Source organism: Musca autumnalis, unplaced genomic scaffold (genome assembly GCF_047663935.1).
Source record: "Musca autumnalis isolate F117 unplaced genomic scaffold, ASM4766393v1 scaffold_5, whole genome shotgun sequence".
NCBI lineage: Eukaryota > Metazoa > Arthropoda > Insecta > Diptera > Muscidae > Musca > Musca autumnalis.
Window position 1 is genome coordinate 83,309,472 of NW_027412088.1, and position 25,567 is coordinate 83,335,038.

General features: G+C 34.7%; 1 protein-coding gene across 15 annotated transcripts in view; it reads left to right on the forward strand.

Moving 5' to 3' along the window:
- zip (myosin heavy chain 10) overlaps window positions 1-25,567 on the forward strand; it is a 155,612-nt gene that overhangs the window by 81,906 nt on the left and 48,139 nt on the right. For all 15 annotated transcript variants that reach the window (XR_012408558.1, XM_073957058.1, XM_073957065.1 and 12 more), the window contains exon 4: window positions 11,172-11,328. Coding sequence is in view for 14 of the 15 variants with exons in the window: in XM_073957058.1 (XP_073813159.1) it covers window positions 11,172-11,328 (157 nt within the window). In the remaining variant the exon portion in view is untranslated. The remainder of the gene's footprint in view (window positions 1-11,171; window positions 11,329-25,567) is intronic.

Here is a 25,567-nt window from a genome sequence, read left to right on the forward strand (position 1 = left end):
TCCCTTCAAATATTCCTGGGCGGGACAGTCCTTTCCACCTTATGGTGATTGGGATGACTCTCACGGCAACACCAGAGCAAGTACTTTAACGAGAGAGCATATCATTATGTTGCCGTACTGGTAGAATCTTCCATACCGCATGCAGATGGTCCACTGATAGATGAGGAGGCACATTGTTGCAGATCTCAGGGCGGCGTTATGACAGGTTTGAATATTTTGCCACTGGTGCCGTAACAAGGTTTCTTTGTTTGCATCCCAAGTGCTGCCGGCTAGGAACTTGAGGACCTTGTTTCTACTGCTCAACTTGTTGCAGATAGCTGTGGCATGCGCGGGCGATGTTAACATGCTGTCGAAGATTACTCATAGGATCTTGGTTTAGTTCGTAGTCGGAATTCTCTACCATCGACAAGGACATTTGTGCTCATTTCCGCAGTCCATATGGTAAACAGAGTGACCGTAGACTTAGTCCTGGATATTTGAATAATCCGCTCGCGAAAAAGTTATAAGATCAATCAAATAGGAGTTCAGGATTTTACAAATGACATCAAGGAAAGTACCCGACTCCAAGATCGTTAAAAGGGGGTGAAACAGAGGTAAAGTAAATGTTTCGGAGATATCATCCAACCTTGGGATATGTGTCAAATTAAGTCTTTTCATAGGAGACTTATAGGTCTTCAGGTTTTCTAGAAGGCCAATAGGTCTTCGCTTAGAAGACAAGTAGGAATTCTCATAGTAGACAAGTATGACTTGTCATAGAAGACCAGTAGATATTCTCATAGAATGTCAGTAGTTCTTCTCATAGAAAACTTCATAGAAAACCTACATTAGGTCTTCTCATAGAAGACCTGTAGGTCTTCTCATAGAAGACATGTAGATCTTCTCACAGAAGACCTGTAGATCTTCTCATAGAAGACCTGTAGGTCTTCTCATAGAAGACATGTAGGTCTTCTCATAGAGAACCTGTACGTCTTCCTGTAGGTCTTCTCATAGAAGACCTGTAGGTCTTCTCACAGAAGACCTGTAGGTATTCTCACAGAAGACCTGTATGTCTTTTTATAGAAGACCTGTAGGCCTTTTACTGGAAAACCTGTAGGTCTTCTCATAGAAGACCTGTAGGTGTTCTCATAGATGACCTGTAGGTGTTCTCATAGATGACCTGTAGGTCTTCTTATAAAAGACCTTTAGGTATTCTCATAGAAGTCCAGTAAGTCTTCTCAAAGATGACCTGTACGTCTTCTCATAAAAGAACCGTAAGTCTTATAGAAGACCAAAAGGTCTTCTCATAGAAGACCAAAAGTTCTTCTCATAGAAGCCAAAATGATTTCTCATAGAAGCCCAATAGTTCTTCTCAAAGAAGCCCAAAAGTTCTTCTTATACAAGCCCAAAAGTTCTTCTCATAGAAGACCTGTAAGTCTTCTCATAGAAGACCTGTAAGTCTTCTCATAGAAGATCAAAAGGTCTTCTCATAGAAGCCCAAAAGGTCTTCTCATAGAAGCCAAAAGATCTTCTCATAAAAACCCAAAAGGTATTCTCATAAAGGACCAAAAGGTCTTCTTATAGAAGACCAAAAGTTCTTCTCATAGAAGCCCAAAATTCTTCTCATAGAAGACCTGTTAGTCTTCTCATAGAAGACCAAAAGGTCTTCTCATAGAAGCCCAAAAGGTATTCTCATAGAAGCCCAAAAGGTCTTCTCATAGAAACCCTGTAAGTCTTCTCATGGAAGATCAAAAGGTCTTCTCATAGAAGCCAAAAGGTGTCCTCATAAAAACGCAAAAGGTCTTCTCATAAAGGACCAAAAGGTCTTCTTATAGAAGACCATAAGTTCTTCTTATAGAAGCCCAAAAGTTCTTCTCATAGAAGCCCAAAAGTTCTTCTCATAGAAGCCCAAAAGTTCTTCTCATAGAAGCCCAAAAGGTCTTCTCATAGAAGACCTGTAAGTCTTCTCATAGAAGACCTGTAAGTCTTCTCATAGAAGACCTGTAAGTCTTCTTATAGAAGACCAAAAGGTCTTCTCATTGAAGATCAAAAGGTCTTCTCATAGAAGCCCAAAAGGTCTTCTCATAGAAGACCAAAAGTTCTTCTCATAGAAGCCAAGAGATCTTCTCATAAAAACCCAAAAGGTCTTCTCATAGAAGCCCAGTTCTTTTCATAGAAGCCCAAAAGTTCTTCTCATAGAAGCCCAATAGGTGTTCTCATAGAAGACCAAAAGGTCTTCTCAAAGAATACCAAAATTTCTTCTCATAGAAGACCTGTAGGTCCTCTCATACAAGCCTGCAGGTCATCTCATAGAAGAATTGTATTTATTCTCATAGAAGACCTCATAGAAAACCTACATTAGGTTTTCTTAAAGAAGACCTGTATGTCTTCTCATAGAATACCGGTAGGTTTTCTCATAGAAGTCCTCCCATAGAAGAATTGTATTTATTCTTATAGAAGACGTTATAGAAAATCTACAGTAGATTTTGTCATAGAAGAACTGTAGGTCTCCTCATAGAAAATGAGAAGGTCTTCTCATAGAAGACCAGCAAATCTTCTCATTGAGGACCAGTAGGTCTTCTCATAGAAGACCTGTATGTTCTCATAGAAGACGAGTAGGTCTTCTCATAGAAGGCCAGTAGGTCTTCTCATAGAAGGCCAGTAGGTCTCCTCATAGAAGGCCAGTATGTCTTCCCATAGAAGATCAGTAGGCCCTCTCATAAAATATTAGTAGGTGTAGGTCTTGTCATGAAAACCTGAGGACTTGTATGTCTTCTCATAGGACCTCTTAGAAAAACTGCAGAAGGTCTTCTCAAAGAAGACCGGTAGTTCTTTTCATACAGGACCGGTATATCTTCTTTACAAGGTCAGTAGGTCTTCCCATAATATTTGTATATTTTGTGGGGTTTCAAATGATTATTTTTGGAGGGTATAAAAGGCCTACAATCAACTAATCCTTGATCCCTTGTTACGCTCACCCAAATATAACTAAAACTGTAAAACAACAAACAACATCACACTTGCAAATTATACACATGTGTGGAATAAAAAATATCACACATTATTCATTCACAACACAGCAGCAGCAACAACAACTACACCAACATCAACAACAATAAAAAACATGGTGATTAAAACGGCGCTTTAATTGCCTCAAGTTGCATTGACTTAATTCTCCATAAATGGTAAATAACGTTGAAACCAGATCGTCTGTCTGTCATTCTGCTGTCATCATCATCGTCGTCGTTGCCTGCTGACCGCTGAGTTATTGTAGCTTGTTTGTTGGCATTTAGCTGGCAGGTTAGCACCACTAATGCTCCTTTTTGCCTTTTTTTGTACAATTAAGCAAAAAACAAATACAAATTCAAAATCAAAGTTAATTTGTTCTCCGCATGCCTAAGCTAAATCCTCACAAATTAAACTTAAGGGGGAAATATATAAAAGGCAGCAACGGAATACTACCTTTCAAATTAAAACATTTAAAAAAGTAGTCTGATGTCATTCTGTAAGAAAGAGGTGAAAGATAAGCAAATATTTAGCCTTATACAGATTTTTACGAACCTGCTCAGACATTTCTGCATGAACTCTGATACTTGGTTAGAGTGCTAGTGGAGTGTATGTATCTTATTTTATTGTAACGATTTCGAAAAAGACTCTTATAGCGGAGACACATAGCATTTTTGATTTATGTCATTTCTGGTAAATAAATAAAGTACAAGTATGACCTAATTGTTGTTCCGACATTTACTTTATCCTTTACCAATGATGACTTATGTAAGAAAACTATGCCGCTAATGTATCTCTGCTGTTAGAGTTTTGTTCGAAGTCGTTGTAATAAAATAAGATACATACACTCCACTAGTATAATCAAGTATCAGATTTCATGCCGAAATGTCGGAGAAGATTCGTTAAAATCTTTATAAGGCTAAATAATTCCTTCGTTGAAAGTCGTTATAATAAAATAAGATAAGTACACTCCACTAGAACTACCATGTATCACGTTTTCTTATGGGACGTCACGTTTTTCTTATGGGACTCATCAATATACTTTTTAGATGTTTTTATTTGAAAAGAAGCAGAGTTTTTCCGAAGTCTCATTAATGTCATCAATTCTTCAACGGTTCCCCCTCGTACCATACTGACCTTAACTTTCCTCAAGAATGGTAAATAAATAAAGGTCAAGCATCTCCGCTATTTGGTTTGTCCAAAGTCGTTATAATAAATTAAGATACATACACTCCACTAGAACAAACAAACATCAGAATTCATGCCGAAATGTCGGAGAAGATTCGTAAAAATCTTTATAAGGCTAAATAATTCCTTATCTTTCAGCTCCGCTATTCGAGTTTCGTTGAAAGTCGTTATAATAAAATAAGATAAGTACACTCCGCTAGAACTACCACGTATCAGAGTTCATGTAGAAATGTCGGAGAAGATTCGTAAAAATCTTTATAAGGCTAAATACTTCGTTATCTTTCACCTTTTTCTTATGGGATACATCAATATACTTTTTAGATATTTTAATTTGAAAAGAAGCAGAGTTTTTCCGAAGTCCCATTAATATCATCAATTCTTCAACGGTTCGCCCTCGCACCATACTGACCGTAACTTTCCTCAAGAATGGTAAATAAATAAAGGTCAAGTATCTCCGCTATTTGGCTTGTTCAAAGTCGTTATAATAAATTAAGATACATACACTCCACTAGAACAAACAAACATCAGAATTCATTCAGAAATGTCGGAGAAGATTCGTAAAAAGATTTTAAAAGTTTAAATATTTCCTTATCTTTCTCCTCTTAAAGAATACATCAAAAAAGCAGAACTCTTTCCATTAATATCATCAATTCGTCAACGTTTCCTTCACACTACACTTACCTCACCTCATTTGCAATGCTCTGCACGTACTTCGCATGTATGTATGTTGTTGCTATAGCTGTTGTTATTTGTGAATTTGTTTTATATCTACCGCATGGTGGCATAAATTAACTTATGGTGTAAATTTAATTGCAAACCATCAACCTTTAGTTTAGACGACAAGCGTGTATTTATTTAAAATGATCGCTTAGTTGGATATCAGGTAATAGGCAGGTTATTTCGATCAGAAGAGAAAAAAAAAAGGCATCAGAACAAAACGTTAATATGCTATGTATGTCTGTAAGAATGTAACTTTATTTCGATGTCATTTAATGTTTATTCGTTGAGTGACGCTGCGTACTCAGGGGAACGGCCGACAGTGGGTCGAAATAAATAATTAAAATATCCCAATTCCCTGGGATAATAGAAAACTTGTTGGTCAGTTGGAACTTTTGCATTAAATTTATTTGTAACCACTGTACCAGCAAGTAGTTGGGGGGACAAGTCAAAGTCAACACATTTGCATGGCAAAAGCCGGACAGCATTAGATGCTAGGTTTCCAAAAGGGGGGCGAAGAGATGTTGTTAAACGTTTACATTTACCTGCAATGTTTACGTACTTGGACGACTATGGATAGGGGGAGGGGCGGTGTCTGTAAAGAGATCTCCTCGTTTAAGCGGTATTTGTTTGTTGTTCTAGCGGATTTTAGTATTTTATATTGAATTGTCATGTTTTCAAAATAAAACCCATTAAAAATTTAACACGAGATTTAAGTTTTTTTGCTTCGTTTTTAGTTTTAATTCATTTTGTAGAATTTAGTTGTTGCTCTGATGATATTAGTGACCATATTTGGCTTAAAAAACTTATATTGTAATTTTTTCTAATGTTAACCTTTAAGAAGGTTTACGTGAGTGAAAATTGAAATAAATAAGATAAATAAATAAATTGTTAATGTGAATTTCTTATTTTTAAACAAAAATAACAATAAATATTAAAATTATTTTTCAACACCAAATCCTTGCTGTTGAAATTTAAATTTATTTTTTTATTTTATTTATATTTTATTTTTCAGCACATTTATTATTGTGCCGCCCATCATAAACTGTCATTATTCATTTCAAAACGAAGCGAAATGAAGTCATCATTCCATAAAAAAAAAAACATAAACCTCATTTTACGTGATAGCAGGCCCAATTCTCAAAAACTTCAGAATTTCAAAAGATATGAATTTGTTTTTGACACAAAGCTTTGTTTTTTTTTGTGTTCTGATAAATTATACATATAGTAAACGTTTGTGTGTATGTATATTACGAATATTTTATGTATTGATATGACTTCATTTCATTTGGAGTTTTCAATTTTTTTAAAACCCATGGTCTCTGTCCTGTGTGTTATTAATGGCTTGAAGGTCTTCTCATCAAAACTTGTTATTAAAATAAGATAACGTTAAGACTTTCTGTAGATGATGAACCACCTCCTTAAGGCCTGCTATAGTTAGAATCCTCTCCAAGATATTCTTTATATAGGAGATATGCAAAAAGTATTTTAAAGTTCTTTTGAAAGAGTCTTTAGAAGCACTATTATCCTTTAGAAACACAATTTCCTTTGGAAAGGGTCTTAATAAGCATCCTTTCTTTGGAAAGGGTCTTAATAAGCATCCTTTCCCTTGGAAACGGTTCTTAAGAAGCATCATTTCCTTTGGAAAGGCTCTTCAGAAGCACCCTTTACTTTGGAAAGGGTCTTAAGAAGCACCATTTCTTTTGGAAAGGTTCTTAAGAAGATCCCTTTACTTTGAGAAGTTTCTTAAGAAGATCCATTTACTTTGGAAAGGGTCTTAAGAAGTAACCTTTCCCTCGGAAAGGGTCTTCAGAAGCACCCTTTCCTTTGGAAACGGTTTTTAGAAGCTCGCTTTTCCATTGGGAAGGGTTTTAGAAGTTCGCTTTTCCTTTGGGAAAGGTTTTAGAAGCTCGCTTTTCCTTTGGAAAGGGGTTTAGAAGATCCCTTTTCCTATGGAAAATGTCTTAAGAAGCACCCTTTCCATAGGAAGGGGTCTTAAGAAACACCCTTTCCATAGGAAGGGGTCTTAAGAAGCACCCTTTCACTAAGAAAGGGTATTAAGAAGTACCCTTTACATAGGAAAGGGTCTTAGGCATATATCTTATAAAGAATACCTCAGGATCTTTTATTTTATATAGAAAACAACATGATCATGATGATATATAGAAGACCATTGAGTCATGTTATATAGAAAACCTCAGTGTATCCTATTTTACATAGAAGACCTCGTGGTATTCTATTTGATATGGAAAACTTCAGGATCTTCTATTTTATATAGAAGACCTAAGTGTCTTCAATTGTATACAGAATAACTCAAGGTCTTTTTTATATAGAAGACCTTGGCAAGACCTTGGTCGTAGAGAAAATCTGATTGGACAGAAACTCGTTTTATTACAAAATAAAACGAACTAGGCCCAGAAAATTTTGCATATTTTGCATATCGCGCATATTTTGACATATTTTGCATAAAATATCTGCATAAAATGCATATGCATATGCAAAACTATATGCAAAAATATATTCAAGAAGTTGTGGTCTAAATATCCCACCGATATGGCTGAAATTTGGTATTAAGTCTTCGCTAGGGGTATTCAACTTTACAACTGAAATCTGTCCGCATAGGTCCACGTCTTCATATAGCCCCCATAGAATGGTACCACCCGATATTCGGTATTTTGAAAGTTGTAGCCTCAATATCGCACCGAAATGACTGAAAATTGGTATTTAGTCTTCGTTGGGGGTATACAATATTCCACATGAAATTTGTCTGCATAGGTCCAAGTCTTCATAAAGTCCCCAAAGAATGGTACCTCCCGATTTTCGGTTTTTTTTGAAGGTTGTGGCCTTAATATCGCACGGAAATGACTGAAATTTGGCATTTTGTCTTCATTGTGGATATAAAACTTTCCACCTGAAATTTGTCGATATAGGTCCATGTCTTCATATAGCCCCCATAGAACGGTACCTCCGGATTTCTGGTATTTTGAAGGTTGTGCCCTCAATATCCCTCCGAAATGGCTGAATTTTGGTATTAAGTCTTCGTTGGGGGGTATAAAACTTACCACATGAAATTTATCGGTACAGGTCCAGGTCTTCATATAGCCCCCATAGAATGGTAGCTCCCGATATTCGGTATTTTGAAAGTTGTAGCCTCAATATCCCACCGAAATGACTGAAAATTGGTATTTAGTCTTCGTTGGGGGTATACAATATTCCACATGAAATTTGTCTGCATAGGTCCAAGTCTTCATAAAGTCCCCAAAGAATGGTACCTCCCGATTTTCGGTTTTTTTTGAAGGTTGTGGCCTTAATATCGCACCGAAATGACTGAAATTTGGCATTTTGTCTTCATTGGGGGTATACAACTTTCCACCTGAAATTTGTCGTTATACGTCCACGTCTTCATATATCCCCCATAGAACGGTATCTCCGGATTTCTGGTATTTTGAAGGTTGTGCCCTCAATATCTCTCCGAAATGGCTGAAATTTGGTATTAAGTCTTCGTTGCGGGTATAAAACTTGCCACCTGAAATTTGTCAGTATAGGTCCACGTCTTCATATATCCCCCATAGAACGGTATCTCCCTATTTTCGGTATTTTGAAGGTTGTGGCTGTGGTTATACATTTCTCTATTTTATTGATTTGTCCGAAAGAATTTTAAACAGAAAAATTGTACACACAAACATTTTTGTACCTGTTATTGAAATATTTGTTGCATAAGAAAATATGTAAAATTAACAAATAAATTTTGCATATGCAAAAATTTATGCATTTTGCATATGTCATATATTTCGATTGCAATGTAATCAGAAGCCAAAAATATGACCAGTCACAAAATTTGACATGAATCGGACCAAAAATAGGGGTTGCATAAAATTCCGCTGTCTAATTATATAGAAGATCTCAGGGTCTTCTACTTTATATAGAAGAACTTAAGGTCTTCTATTTGTATAGATGACGTCAGGGTTCTCTATTTAAAGTAGAACACTTCAGGTTCTTCTGTTCTAAGTATAAGACCTCGGGTTTTTGTATTTTATATAGAAGATCTGAGGATATTCTATTTTGTGCCGAAGAATTCAGGCTCTTCTATTTGATATAGAACACCTCAGAGTCTTTTATTTTATATTGAAGTCTAAGGTCTTCTATATGGTAAGATGACCTTAGGATCTTCTATTTTATATAGAAGAGTTCATGGCCTTCTACTTCTTGTAGAAGATCTCAGGTCTTATATTTTCTACGGAAGACCATGCATTCATTTTATATAGGACTTAGGGTCTTCTACTTTTTATAGAGACCTCAGGGTCTTCTATTTTCTATAGACGACTTCAGAGTCTTCTATTTGATATAGAAGACCTCAGGGTTTTCGATTTTGTGTAGAACGCCTCAGGGTCTTTGAATTTCTGTAGAAGATCTCAGGGTCTTCAGTTTTCTACAGAAGACTTCACAGTCTTCTATTTTTTATTGAAGCCCTTAGGTTCTTGTATAGTCTATAGAATGCAGCAGACCTTAGATTCTTATACTTTCTATAGAAGACCTCCAGGTCTTCTTATTTTATAGAAGACCTCAGAGTCTTCTATGTTTTACAGAAGACCTCAGGGTCCTCTTTTTTAGAAGACCTCAGGGTTTCTTATTTGATATAGAAGACATCAGTGTTTTCTATTTTATGGGGAAGGCTTCAGGGTCTTCGATATTTCGTTGAAGGAATCAGGGTCTTCTATTTTTTATAAGAGGGCCTCAGGGTCTTGTTTTTTAAATAGAAGGCCTTAGCGTCTTTTCAGATTCTTCGATTTTATTAATAAGACCACGGCCTCTTCTATTTTGTACAAACAACTAGAGGGTCTTCTTTTTTTTTCTTTAGAAGATATAGATTCTCGATTTTCTGTAGATGACCTCATGGTCTCCTACTTTCTACAGAAGACCACTGGATCTTAACGTTTATATAATAGACCTCAGTTCCTTCTGTTTTATATGAAAAACTTCGTTGTCTTCTATATTGTATAGAATACTTCAAGGTTTATATTTTATATGGATGACCACAGGATTTCTATTCTAAATTGAAGAATTGACTTCAGGATCTTCTATTTTGTATAGAAGACCTCAGGGGTTTCAACTTTATATAGAAACTATCTAGACCTTTAATTTTCTGCAGAAGACCTTAGCGCCTTATATTTCATATAGGATATTCCATTTTATATCGAAATCCTCAGGTCCTTTTATTTGCTATAGAAGGTCTCAGGTTCTTCGATTTTGTGTGGAATGCCTCAGGGTCTTCTATTTTATATAAAAGACCACAGGGCTGCAATATTGTTTTATTTTCTTACAACAACTCGGACCATATATTTTGTGTACCCCAGGGTCGTTAATTTTTTGCATATGCTTATCACCTTAGCATACCAAGAAGCCCTTGTTATAGAACGAAATTTATTTACAATTTGTCTTACTTCTTAAGCCGTAATATTTCGGAAGTTGTTTTCACTCTTGAATAAATAACATGCTCTAATTCAACCGCAATAAGATAAAAGTTGCGGAACACAATTCTTGATTTATGTTGCTAACACGTTTTTTCAAATTGGTTAACAAGTTCTACTGAATTTGAATGAAGTTAGGGAAAAGTAGAGTAAATGTTCGAATTCAGTTTAGATATGTCTCTGTAAAGGAATCAATTAAAGAACTCTTATTTTTGTAGCGAAAAAATATATTTAACCATTAATCCTTTACAAACATGAATATGCAGCTGAAGAAGTAGGGAAGAATGGGGAGCTTATGCCACTGGGGGCACATACGCCAGCAAATGCACAATATAGAGATTAATGACGTTTAAATAGAAGTTATAGTTTTCAATATAATCATTTATTTGAGTATTTCCCCCAGCTCGCTCTTCTATCCTATATTTTTCCCGCAAAACTTACAGTAAGGCACTCTGAGGCTGTACCATAAAAGTGATGGTCTATTTCTTGCCATTTGAAATTATTTTAAATTTTATTACTTCATATTTGTTTAAATATAATGTTTACATTATCATAATTTTAGGGTTATTAAACTCAAATTTATTACAAACACACATATCTACACACACAATTAACTTCCTTACATTTGTATGTATGTACAAACATTTGCAATCATTCATGCATAAATATTTTTTATTTTATACATTCAGCATTGTTTTCTTTGCTGTTGATATCATTATTTTGTTTATTTTAATATATTTTTTCTTTTCTTGTATGTTTTTGTTTTTGTAATAAAAATATTAATCTCTCTTCGTTTTATTTTTTCTTCTTTTGCAGACATATTCCGGTCTTTTCTGCGTTGTTGTTAATCCCTATAAGAAATTACCAATTTACACTGAAAAAATTATGGAACGGTATAAGGGCATTAAAAGACACGAAGTACCACCACATGTTTTTGCTATAACAGATACCGCCTACAGATCTATGTTGCAAGGTAAGTTGACAAGTTTCTACTTTTTTGGATAAGTAATTCTCTTACATAACAGAACAAACATATCTTCCCTGTAATTTAGTACTTTAATTCCTCCTGGAAGGCTACTGAAATTCTGGCAATTGTCAGCAGCGGTGTTTTTTGTTTATCAGTAAATAAATGGAATATTCTGTTTTTGGGTTATTATACAGTAAACGTCAAAAGTTTGTTACTTGTTTATTTAGGGTGCTATCACAGAGCCTGTGTACATAAAGCTGAATGTTGAATAATTTAGATTTGTAAATGAAGTCCCGAGCAACTTTCAAATGTCTCTGTCTGTCAAAACACATTTCTAACCCATTATTTAACAAGGCCATATCAAGCATAATAAGTGGTTATTTTTTGGCCAATAAAATAAGTAGATACGACCTTACGTTACTACTTATTTCAGTGGCAAAATATAACCATTTATTAGCCGTTAGTAAGGGGTTTTGTAATGAGTATTTTTGCTGGGAAGGTATTTTAAACACATCGATGCTTGAATCAAGACCTTTCAAATTTATTTCAAAAATAAAACGTCCTACTTTGCCATTCTGGTGGTATATTACAAATTGTAGACCTTCCCATCCTCCTTACTTTTGTCACTATCTATATACATAGTATCTGCTTATTTAATTTGGATTGTTATCTAACAAAAAATAATATCTACGGACGTAAGCTTTATAAATATTTTTTTAGCTTGTATTATGTCTGAATCCATCACCTCTCTAACCCTTTTCCTTACCTTAGAGAAAATATAATAACACAAATATATTATCTTCTCTCTGATTCTTTCCTCTTTCGACAACATTGAGAGAAGCTACGCCTTTATTGGGAGTAGCTACACCTTCCGTAGTATGCCTATGACAATTTCTAAACTTTCTAAGGTAGTTTTGTTTTAAAGTGATAAGATAAAGTTTTAGGAATTTTGTTATTTCTTTTGATGACTTAATTTTGTTTTCAGTTTTGTTGTCATTAAGCTGTAGGAAATGACATGACAAGCAGGTAAACAAAATAATTTCTAATTGTAAAAGAAACATTTAGAAAAAAATATTCAATCATCGGGAGTTATTTGTTATCAGTGATTATCAATTTACATTGGTGTTAGATACATTGACTGACTCATTGCCCCGATTTAGAGGGGTTTCTTAGAATTGTTCATTAACCATTGTTTATCGGCAAAGTTATTTTCGGAAGGCCAGGTAATATATTCGTTTCCGCATAAAAAACTGAAGAGAAAATCAATAAGTAAAAAAAGAAGTTAAATTCGGGCGGGCCGAACTTTTTTTACCCACCACTATGAAATATTCTGAACTGATATGAAAAGTTTATGATATGAGAACATATGTGAAGTTTTTTTGACCCCTAGGAACGCCAAATTTTAGCTTATTCGGTCTGAAAATTTAACAAAAAATTTTAAAATAAGGCTGTACCGTTATATGTTAACAATATAACACAGAAAGTTTTTGACCACTGGAACAATATATGTCGCAAAATTCCTATAATTGGACAGTATATGGACCCAATACCAAAACGTGGACATGTATGTTTACAATTTTTAGGGTAAAAATTCTTTAACCAATGGGAGTCCTAAATGTCAAAATATCCCCTATTAAGTCTGAAAATTTTAATAGAGACTTCAAATTTGCTCAAAATGGGTGGCACCGTTATATGGTGCCTATATCAAAACATGGGCTTATATCAACAATTTTACCTAATCTCGAGTGTGACCGATATAATGGACGCTACATCAAAACATGTCCACACTTTTGACCAAAAGGAACTCTCAAAACCAAAATATAGGAAATTTATAGATATACACATTTGTAAATATCCGATGGGGGACCATACCAAAATATGGAGCAATGTCCAATTTTTTTTTTTTTTTGTAGAGAAATTTTTTGACCTCCTGGAACACTAAATGCCAAATTACATCCAATTTAGGCCGAATTGTAGCTAAAAAATGTCAAAAAAATGGTACCGTTATAAGGAAGGGCTATATCAAGTGTGGGTCTATGTAAGCCCACTGGGACACCGGTCCAAATATACCAAACGGGAAATTTTGTCAACCATTGCCTACTTATTAAAGGCTTCTTAAAGGCATTCTATACAAGATTGACATTTCCTTTTACAAAATGTATTTGCTGGATATGATTTGCCGTATTCAGGAGAATGTTGGGCAAAATAAGTGCTTCCACGTTCGGCCTGAGGACAATCCTGCAGATTTCGGTAGTCGAGGACTTTCTCCATCGTCCAACATGGGCCTATGTTCACAATTTTTGGAAGACAATTTTTCTGACCGCTGGAAATTCCAAATGCCAAAATAAGTGCTTCCACGTTCGGTCTGAGGATAATCCTGCAGATTTCGGTAGTCGAGGGCATTCTCCATCGTCCAGCATGGGCCTATGCTCACAATTTTTGGAAGAAAAGTTTTCTGACCACTGGAAATTCCAAATGTCAAATTAAAGCCGATTTATGCCTAAAATTTAGATAACAACTTCAAAATTCCCGGAATCAAGCAGTACCATTATAAATATAAAAAAGACCTCCGGAGCTTCTTTTGTGTAGAAGAACTCAGGGTCTTGTATTTTCTGTAGAATACCACAGGGTCTCATATTTTATAAAGAAGACCTCAGGGTCTCCTATTTTCTATAGAAGACCACAAGGTATTTTATATGGAAGATCTCTCGGCCTTCTATATACTTCAGGGTCTTCTATAAAATACGATTTCAGGGTCTTATATTTTCTGTAGAAGTCCTCAAAAAGATCCTCGAACAGCTCATAATGGAAATTGTTGAACTTTTGTTTAAGAAGTGCCCGAAGGAGTTGTCCGATATAGTTTATTTTCGAACTTGACTCAGGTTTGCGAAAAATACTACAATATACCAACGAATGATATTGCTGTTATGAAGTCCATAAGGTCTAGGTAGAAATTTCAAAAGGATTCTCGAACAGTCCTTTAACTACTCTTTATCAGATTTTTGTTGAACTTTTGTTAGGAGAGGTTGCCCGATTTTGACCTTCTGGCAAGATGAAGTATTTTTGGAAGAAATATTACGATACTCGATATATAAGTGATTTTAGTTGGTGCCGAACGTGGTTTTTAAGTATTGGGTAATTATCTCAAGAAGTATGGACTTGGCCTCAAAACAAATTATATCATTGTAATTCGAACCATAAGGAACACCTTCGTTAAAGCTTCCAAAACAATTTTCGAGCAATGCAATTAATAAAACAGTTTTAAACTTTTGAACTACTACTACTTTAACTTGATCTCAAAGTGTAATCGCAAGATTTCAGACATTTCGCAGATATTGGAAATTTATTTTGACCGGATGACTGTTAAAAAGTTCGTTAAAATTCAAATTACCAGGAAAAACTTTAAGACTTCCAGAATATGCATAGTTCAGAGTTCTATCAGACTTGTCTGACAATAGTCGGAATAAATTTTAGATATGTAATTTAAATTACACTGAGACACAAAATGGAGGTGAAAATCTGGGGCAGAGATAATTCCTTTTGGGGATGAAAGCCTCTGGTGAGTATATTAAGAATCCCGAAGGACAGATCGGCCGTGAGTTGAACTTCCGAGTTATGGCGTGATGAAGTTGTCAATGAGAACCGTACCTAAAATTTTCTGAGCGACATTTTTGCAGAACGTTTCGAAGCTTAAAAACGTCATCTTGTGGTACATTTATAGCGGTTCTTCAAATAAAGGACGAAATGGACATTGAAGGAATCGAGTTAGAAGGTCGAAATACTCTACCAAAATAATCCTCATTCGATTTGACTGAAGACATGTCATCTCATAAATAAGCTAAAACAACAGTTAACAAAGTTATAACGTTAATTTCAGATGTCTTACAGGGTTTTCAGCAGAAACTTCATCACGCCATAACTCGGAAGTTCGACTCACGGCGGATCTGTGCTTCGGGATTCTTAATAGACTCACCAAGGGCTTTCATCCCCAAAGGAATTATCCCTGCCCAAAATTTCGGTTCACAGTGTTATTGGTCAGAGTTCCTCCAACAGAAAGTGGTACATGATGTACGATTCAGCTCATTAAAGACATTTCGGAAGACTTCAGACATTGTGCAGACATTTCGGAAGTCTTCAGACATTGTGCAGACATTTCTGATGTCTGAAATTTGTTTTGTTTTAATGAGCAAATGATGAAGAAAGTTGGTACCTACTAAACAAAGGCCAAACCTCAAGTTCCATCTCCAAACTTGATCTCAATGAATGATCGGACGATTTTAGAGATTGTGCAGATATTTCTGATATTCAAAATTTATTTTGACTTGATAGGCGAATGCTGGAGAAAGTTTGGTGACTGTTAAAAAGTCACTTACAATTTAAATTACTAGTAAAAACTTTAAGATTTCGAAAACATACATAGTTCAGAGTTCTATGAGAATTGTCTGACAATAGTCGCAATAAATCTTTAGACATGTAATTCAAATTATCGGTCAGAGTTACTTTAAATTAAACATCTAACAGAAAGTGGAAGATAATTACGATTCAAGTAATTTAAGAAAGATTTCAGACATTTTGCATACATTTCTTATGATGGGAAGTTGTTTTGTTTTTATGAGCGAATGATAAAGAATATGGTGCCCGATAAACAATGTGTTAAACACAATTTACATCTACGAACGTGATCTCAAAGAGCAGTCAGAAGATTTCAGACCTTGTGCAGATATTTCTGAAATTGGAAAACAATTTTTTGACTGGATTGGCGAACGCTGGGGGATGTTTGCGGGAACTGTTAAAAATACAGTTAAAACTCAAATTACTAGGAACAACTTTAAGACTCCCATCCAGTACACACACTGTTGAGAGTTCTATCAGACTTGTCTGACAATATTCGATAGAAATCTTTGAATATGTAAGTCAAATTATCGGTCTGAGTTTTTTTTTTTTTAATTAAATATCTAACAGAAAGTCAAACATGATTATGATTCAAGTCAAACATGATTACGATTAAGACTTTTCGGAAGAATTTGTGAAGATTTTTTTGATATTGAAAATTTATTTAGGTTACATTGTCCAAAGCTGGAGCAAACTAATAAAAAGAAGGAAAACTTTAAGACTTGCAAAAAACATAGTCTACCAAAAATCTATGCAAAATTTGAGACATGTAGCCCAGATTATCGATTAAAGTCTAAATATCTATCAAAGATTCAGATCTTTTTGGGCATTGTCTAAATATTTCTGATATTAGAAATTAATTTTTAATTCTTGAAGGTCATTAAAAAATCAGTGTTTTCAAAGCTAAACTTTGACGATAAATTCGTGTGGACGCTGTTCTCCATAAATAAATATCCCTGAAGATGATTGTCGATGACAATCGAAATATCGGATGAATAAATAAAGAGAAAATAAAATCAAAACTAAAACACTGATTTTTTAATGACCTTCAGCCGAAACAACAAAATCACAATTAAAAATTTACCAGATCAACGATAAACAACAAGAAAATAATTTTGTTTAAACTGTTTTGTTTAAACTGTTAAAACGCAGTTCACTAGACAAATCTTGAAGACTACCTTAACACAAAGTTCAGAATTCTATCAGACTCATCGGACAATTGACGAAAGACTTTTCGGGTGACCTCAGTGATTGTAGCTCTGGTCGATAACATGAAATCTAAAGATTTCTTTAGAATATTGACAGAAAAATCGGTTGACGGTCTTTTTAACAGTTGCCAAATTTCGTCCCAGCGTTTAACCATCCAGTCAAAAAAATTTCAGAAATCAGAAATATCTGCACAATGTCTGATGTTGCCTCAAAATACTGTGTAGGGTGAGTGGTCCCTTTTGTATCAGGTTCCTAATATTCCTTATCGTTAGCCCATCAAACTAAAAGAACTTCAAGTTCCAGAAATATCTGTACAATATCTGAAGTCTTCCGAAAAGTTTTAATTGAGTTGAATCGAATTATCACATTTACTCACTTCATAACTATGATATATATTTCATAAAAAGGAACGTTGACCGATAATCTGAACTTTGACCGATAATTATATTATATGTAGATTTATATTATCAATTGTCAGATAAGTCTGATAAAACTCTAAACTGTATGTGTTTTGGAAGCCTTGCAGTTTTTCCTAGTAATTTGAGCTTTAATTGTCTTTTTAAATAGGCAGGCAACCTTTTAAGGTCTTCTATGGAGACAGAAGATCTTTCAAGGCCTTCTATGGAGACCGAATAAATTTTATTGTCTTATATGGAAATAGACGACCTTTTAATACCTTTTATAGAGACATAAGACCTTTTAAAGTCTTCTTTAGTAGCCAGAAGATCTTTTGAGATATTCTATAGTACACAGAAGACCATCCTTCTTCCCTAGTAGACAGAATACCTTTTGTAGTCTTATATAGTAGAAAGGAGCCCCTTTAAAGTATTGTTAGTAGGTAGAAATCCTAATATTTTTGGTCCTCTTTTTATGACATAAACATCTTCAATTTGAGAACACTTTTTTGGTTTCATTTTTCCGATTATTGTCAGATATGTTTAGTAGAACTCCAAAGTTTAAATATTTAAATTTTTCTAAGGGTTATAACATACAGATCATCTTAATTTCATATTCAGAATTCTATCAGACTTATCGGACAATTGACGAAAGACTTTTCGGGCGACCTCAGTTATTGTACAGACATTTCTGACTTTTGGTATTGTTTTGCCTGGATGCTTAAATGCTAGGAAGAAATTTGGTAATTGATAAAAAGTCCCTTAAATCTCAATTTACGAGAAAAAACTTGAAGACTCTGTGGACAAAACATTAAGATTTCTCACCGATTATTCTGAGAATATTCGAAAAAAATTTAAAATGTATTTCTAATTCTTGGTCAGATTTACTTTAAAATAAATACCTATCCGAAAATGGAATATGATTACAACTCACCCCATTAAAGGCTGTTCAAAAGACTTCAGACATTGTGCAGACATTTCTGATGTTCGTTTTTTTTTGTAATGAGCGAATGATGAAGAAAAGTTGGTACCTGATTAGAAAGGGACAAAACAAATTATGCGAGGAGAAACATTAACAGGGTAATCATGAATATTTCCCTTGGAATTTTCCCCACGGAAAATAATTTTAAAAAGTTTAATTCTTTTAAAATCAAATATCTTAAAACGTTGAAAACTACTACAATCACTTAATTATGGAATAATCTCGCCCAATCGACAAAAATAGACCCTTTTTGGGTATAAATATGGAAATAAAAAATTGCGAAATTGGGGAAAGGAAACAAATTCTGCATTGTTATTCATGATTGCTAGACAGCGGAATTTTATGCAACCCCTATTTTTGGTCCGATTCATGTCAAATTTTGAGACTGGGCATATTTTTGGCTTCTGATTACATTGCAATCTAAACATATGACACATGCAAAATTATGCAAAATGCATAAATTTTTGCATATGCAAAATTTATGCATTTTACATATTTTCTTATGCAACAAATATTTCAATAATAGGTACAAAAATGTTTGTGTGTACAATTTTTATGTTTAAAGTTCACTTCAGACAAGTAAATAAAATAGAGAAATGTATAACCACAGCCACAACCTTCAAAATACCGAAAATCGGGAGGAATCGCTCTATGGGGGCTATATGAAGGCCTGAACCTCAACCGACAAATTTTAGGTGGAAAGTTTTTTACCCCCAAGGAAGACTTAATACCAAATTTCAGCCATTTCGGAGGGATATTGAGGCCACAACCTTCAAAATACCGAAAATCGGGAGGTACCGTTCTATGGGGGCTATATGAAGACGTAGACCTCTACCGACAAATTGCAGGTCCAAAGTTTTATACCCACATCGAAGACAAAATGCCAAATTTCAGTCATTTCGGTGGAATATTGAGGCCACAACTTTCAAAATACCGAAAATCGGGAGGTACCATTATCTGGGGGCTATATGAAGACGTGGACCTATACCGATACATTTCAGGTGGAAAGTTGTATACCCCCAACGAAGACTCAATACCAAATTTCAGCCATTTCGGAGGGATATTGAGGGCACAACCTTCAAAATACCAGAAATCCGGAGTTACCGTTCTATGGGGGCTATATGAAGACGTGGACCTATACCGACGAATTTCATTTGGAAAGTTTTATACCCACAGCGAAGACAAAATGCCAAATGTCAGTCATTTCGGTGGGATATTGAGGCCACAACCTTCAAAATACCGAAAATCGGGAGGTACCATTCTATGGGGGCTATATGAAGATTTGGACCTGTATCGAGTAATTTCAGGTGGAAAGTTTTATACCCCGAAGGAAGACTTAATACCAAATTTCAGCCATTTTAGTGGGATATTGAGGCCACTACGTTCAAAATACCAGAAATCCGGAGGTACCGTTCTATGGGGGCTATATGAAGACGTGGACCTCTGCCGACAAATTTCAGGTGGAGTGTTTTGTACCCGTAACGAAGACTAAATAGCAATTTTCAGTCATTTCGGTGGGATATTGAGGCTACAACTTTTAAAATACCGAATATCGGTAGGTACCGTTCTATAGGGGCTATATGAAGACGAGGACCTATGGACAGATTTCAGTTGTAAAGTTGCATACCCCCAACGAAGACTTAATACCAAATTTCAGCCATTTCGGTGGGATATTTAGACTACAAATCCTTGAATATATTTTTGCATATGCTCATTTTATGCAGATATGTGCAAATATGTCAAAATATGCACGATATGCAGAATATGCAAAAATTTCTGGGCCTAATTCCTTTTATTTTGTAATAAAACGAGTTTCTGTCTAATCAGATTTTCTCTACGACCATCCTAACCATATATGCATTTGCATAGGATTCCGCTGTCTAATGATTGCCCTGTAAGACTTCCTAATCACATAGTTTCGATTTCTGTCAGACTTGTCTGATAATAGTTAAAACAAAAACAAAAGAAACAAAAATAAAACGAACCTAAGATCCATGAAGATCTGTGTTTGCCCCTGCATTATAAACTCAAAATGTAATATCAACCCAAGACAAGATAAGCCTCATTTATATACGGATTCATAGCAAATAGATAATTAATAATTATTGATTAGTCAAGCATTTAGCCATGCTACTTTACTATTTAACACCTTTGGATTCCGCTAAATTAATTTCTTTGTCGGAATGGCTGAGTTTTCTTAACCTTTTTGGGTATAATAAAAAATTAAAAAAAAAACGTTAATTGTTTTGAATATGTAAATGTGAGTTTTTATGATTCATTCACATACTTGTACTCTCGCATAACGTCGTTTCAAGTCTGAAGTGACGAATACATACCAATCAACCCACACGTTTTAAGCTTGGCTTTCTTCTTTTGTGTTATAATAGCTGTTTTGTTTCTACTACCGGTAAACCGGGCCAACAAAAAGGCAACGGGAATGGGGGAAAGGAAATAAAGGGAATTGTTGGTATTCCGCCGTATACTGCGGGGGAGTGGTTCACAAATTGAGCTATGAAAAAAGGTAGGCATTTAGAGCACAAACAATCATCATCAACATTTGTGTCAATTGAGGTGATGAGTGCCATTCAATTGTATTTTCGTGGATCGTAGTTTTCAGAGAACTGCTAACTGGTTTTTACCAGATTTGCATGTCGTTCAAGCACATTTGATTTGGAAATGAAACGCCTTATGTATGAAACCCGCGCACGCACACTTGGTGATATAATATTGTGGGTACATGAATAAAAAAAGAAAACCTGTATTAAAAGGTTTTAAAACTAACTTTGTATTCAAGTCATATTTGGCGAGGTTGTTTTTTTTTAATATGGGCTACTCTCTCTTTCTTTAGTCAGTTTTGGTGAAAGAAACTATGCATTATATAAATAACTTGAGGCAAAATTTTCTTACTTAAAGTTCTAATATGATTCGGAGGTTGTGTCCATCAGTGTATGTAAGATTCTATATTTATAGAAGAAATAGTGTAGCCGTTATCCAATTTTATTTTTTTTTCCATTAGTTTCTTAATAATTTCGAATAATTAATTCTGTCAAATAGCAAAAAAATGTGCGTGCCTAGCTAAATAATAAACAATTAAATAGTTGTGTTATCTTTATTTGTAAATTGTGTTCAACTGAAAAGCGTTCAAAACTAGAAATGAATGTTGAGCTGTCTAATATGACCGCCGTCTGTCGGACCATTATTGTCTGTTTCGCGACTGTCATCGCATGTTGAACGACCGTCGTTAATTTAAATGGATTAGAAAATGTTTAATGTTTATTTTTATTCGTTTTTAATTCATTTAACTTTTATATTTCACACTCAAGTGTTTGGAATTTGCTTGAAATAATGTTTGAGGTTTGAGAGAAACCTAATTGTTTTTATTGTGAAAGGTTTATATAGGTCTATAATCTATTTTTGTTCCGTAAAAAATAAAAAAGTCTTTCCACTCGGAAGAATGTGTTCCACATAGAGAAACATTTTCTACTTGTTTGAGATAGAGTAGCAGGATCTACTATAGTGCTGCACAATATCTGAAAATATTCTTAAAATTGATTTTAATTGTCGATATTATAGTTTTTTTATACCCTCAATCTTGTCGCAACAGAGGATCACGAACAGAAATGTGCCTCTGTGAAATATATAGTAAAATTTCTCTCTAATGTAGCTGTTGGTAACGAAAAGTTAATACTCGGTATAAAGCGACTATGTTGGGTAAAAATTCAAATTTTTGGTCTATAAAACATTTTGTTATAGAGAATTATTCGTTATAGGGACGTTCCTTATAGAGAAATGGAACTGCAATGGTTTTTGACCCCATATACAAGGTGGCGCAAAAGTAAACTTCCGATGTCTTTTGGCTGTACGTAATTCCTGGTTACCCGCATCATTCATACCTGCATTTTGGCGTTTCCTCCCATAAACTCATTTTTTAGGCAACTATTCTCTAGATTCCTTTCAATATATTATGTTTTGCTGCACCAACATTTCAACATTTTGGTGATTTTATTTTAATTTGGTTGTAGAATTTTTATATAGCTGCACAAAAAAAATTAAAAATTTTATGCGAACTCAAAACATTCACAATATTCAACCCCTGTGATTTTGTATTGACAAGAAGGGTGCAAAACAAAGATAGCGCTAGAAAAGAGGATTCAAAGTAAAAAATGTAGCGTTTTCTCTTCAGAGCATAAAACGACTCTCACTTTATTATTTCAACATTGCTTATAGCTGCACATCTTGGGCACGTAAGCAATATTTAAGATATCTGCTTTGTTGGGCAGGTAAGCAAATTTAAGCTTCCTGCATTTTGGACATTCCTGCACAAGAAGTCTTGCAATTTTTGAATGTGCAGGTAAGCAAAAATTACTGTAATTTAAAAAAAGAAAAACTTTGATTCTTCTTGTGGATTATTTTTATTTGGTATTTTAATTTTTTTTACATCAAGTCGAGAATATGATGTCAGATAAATGGCCGCCGCCACATTTATTGTCATTTGAGCCCTTTTTATGGCATTTTCCATCACTTTGGCCAAAACTTCCGGCGATAGGTCCTCACATTCTTGACGGATATTGTCTTTAAGAGCTGAAAGAGTCTGAGGCTTGTTGACATAAACCCGCGACTTTAAAAAGCCCCTCAAAAAGAAGTCTGTGGCTGTCAAATCAGGAAATCTACGACGAAATTCACGTTGTGCCAAAGTCACCGACCGATTATTGGTCAAATAAATAGACACAAATATTCCGCGTTCTGGAGCAGTGTAGCGTAACATTATTTATTAACGTGTATTTCGCATGTGTTTAGTACACAAATGTCAAAACAGAACTGACATTAGGGGCCAATCGCAAAATTTATAGCATTTGCTGCTAGGAGGATTAATTTGCGCCACCTTGTACGTTAACACCAGCGACAATTTTTTTAATAGTAGTAACCAATTTGATCCAAGCAACTTCCAAATATCATAAATGTCTGCTCAATATATGAAGTCGCCCGAAAAGCCTTTAATAAGCTGAGTTCTGATCATGTTCAGCTTTCTGGAAGCAACTTTAATCGATAATCTGAGCTACATGTCTAACGATGACCTTCAACTGACAAGTCTGTTAGAAATCGGATCTATTGTGTTACTAAATCTTAAAGTATTTTTTCTTTTTATCAGTTACCATATTTCCTCAAAATTTACCATCCATCCAGCCCAAGTCAATTTTCAATATCAGAAATTTTTTCACCAAATCTAAAGTCCTATAAAAAGTCTTTGTAATCATATTCCTCTTTCGTATATTTATTTTAAAGTCACTCAGGTCGACAGTTTGAACAACATATCAAATGTTTTCTTTCGAATATTGGCAGACAAATCTGATAGAAGTCTGAACCTTTGTCCATTAAGTCTTCATGTTTTTTCCTCGTTTCTTAAGTTTTGACGGTCTTTTTAATTTCTTCCCAGCAGTCAAAAAAATTGCAGAAATCAGAAATATCTGCACAATGTCTGATGTTGCCTCAAAATACTTTGTAGGGTGAGTCGTCCCTTTTGTATCAGGTTCCTAATAATCCTTATCGTTAGCCCATCAAACCAAATGCACTTCATGCTCTATTTATATTTCATCTGTACAATATCTGAAGTCTTCCGAAAAGTTTTAGTTGAGTCGTTTTCACATTCACTCACTTCATAACTCTGATATATATTTCATAAAAAGAAACGTTGACTGATAATTATATTATATGTAGATTTATATTGTCAATTGTCAGACAAGTCTGATAAAACTCTAAACTATATGTGTTCTGGAAGTCTTGCAGTTTTTCCTAGTAATTTGAGCTTTAATTGTCTTTTTAAAGAGGCAGGCAACCTTTTAAGGTCTTCTATGAAGACAGAAGACCTTTAAAGCCCTTCTGTGGAGACAGATTACCTTTTATTGTCTTATATTAGAAATAGAAGACTTTTTAAGGCCTTTTATAGAGACCTTTAAAAGTTTTCTTTAGTAGCCAGAAGACCTTTTGAAGTATTCTATAGTACGCAGAAGACCATTCTTCCTCCCTAGTGGACAGAATACCTTTTATCGTCTTATATAGTAGAAAGGAGCCCTTTTAAAGTATTGGTAGTAGGTAGAAATCCTGATATTTTTGGTCCTCTTTTTATAACATAAACATCTTCAATTTGAGAACACTTTTTTGGTTTCATTTTTCCGATTATTGTCAGATATGTTTAGTAGAACTCCAAAGTTTAAATATTTACTGTTTCACTTTTCTAAGGGCTATAACATACAGATCTTCTTAAATTCATACAAATGATGTTGTATTTCCCTTCCCGATACAGGTTCCTAATAATCCTTATCGTTAGCCCATCAAACCAAATGCACTTCATGCTCTATTTATATTTCATCTGTACAATATCTGAAGTCTTCCGAAAAGTTTTAGTTGAGTCGTTTTCACATTCACTCACTTCATAACTCTGATATATATTTCATAAAAAGAAACGTTGACTGATAATTATATTATATGTAGATTTATATTGTCAATTGTCAGACAAGTCTGATAAAACTCTAAACTATATGTGTTCTGGAAGTCTTGCAGTTTTTCCTAGTAATTTGAGCTTTAATTGTCTTTTTAAAGAGGCAGGCAACCTTTTAAGGTCTTCTATGGGGGCCACCGTGGTGCAATGGTTAGCACGTCCGCCTTGCACTCAGAAGGTCTGCGGTTCGAATCCCAGGCCAAGCAACATCAAATTTTCAACGGTGGCAAAATTCCCCCTCAGTAATGTTGGCGACATTTCCTGAGTATTTCAGCCATGAAAAACTTCTCTACAAGTGGTGTCGTAAGACACGCCGTTCGGACTCGGCAATAAAAAGTAGGTCCCATATCTTTGAGCCAATATGAATCGGCGTGCACTCATTGATATGAGAGAAGTCTCCCTTGTCCCATCTGGGATGTTTGTGGAACAATTATTATGAAGACAGAAGACCTTTAAAGCCCTTCTGTGGAGACAGATTACCTTTTATTGTCTTATATTAGAAATAGAAGACTTTTTAAGGCCTTTTATAGAGACCTTTAAAAGTTTTCTTTAGTAGCCAGAAGACTTTTTGAAGTATTCTATAGTACGCAGAAGGCCATTCTTCCTCCCTAGTGGACAGAATACCTTTTATCGTCTTATATAGTAGAAAGGAGCCCTTTTAAAGTATTGGTAGTAGGTAGAAATCCTGATATTTTTGGTCCTCTTTTTATAACATAAACATCTTCAATTTGAGAACACTTTTTTGGTTTCATTTTTCCGATTATTGTCAGA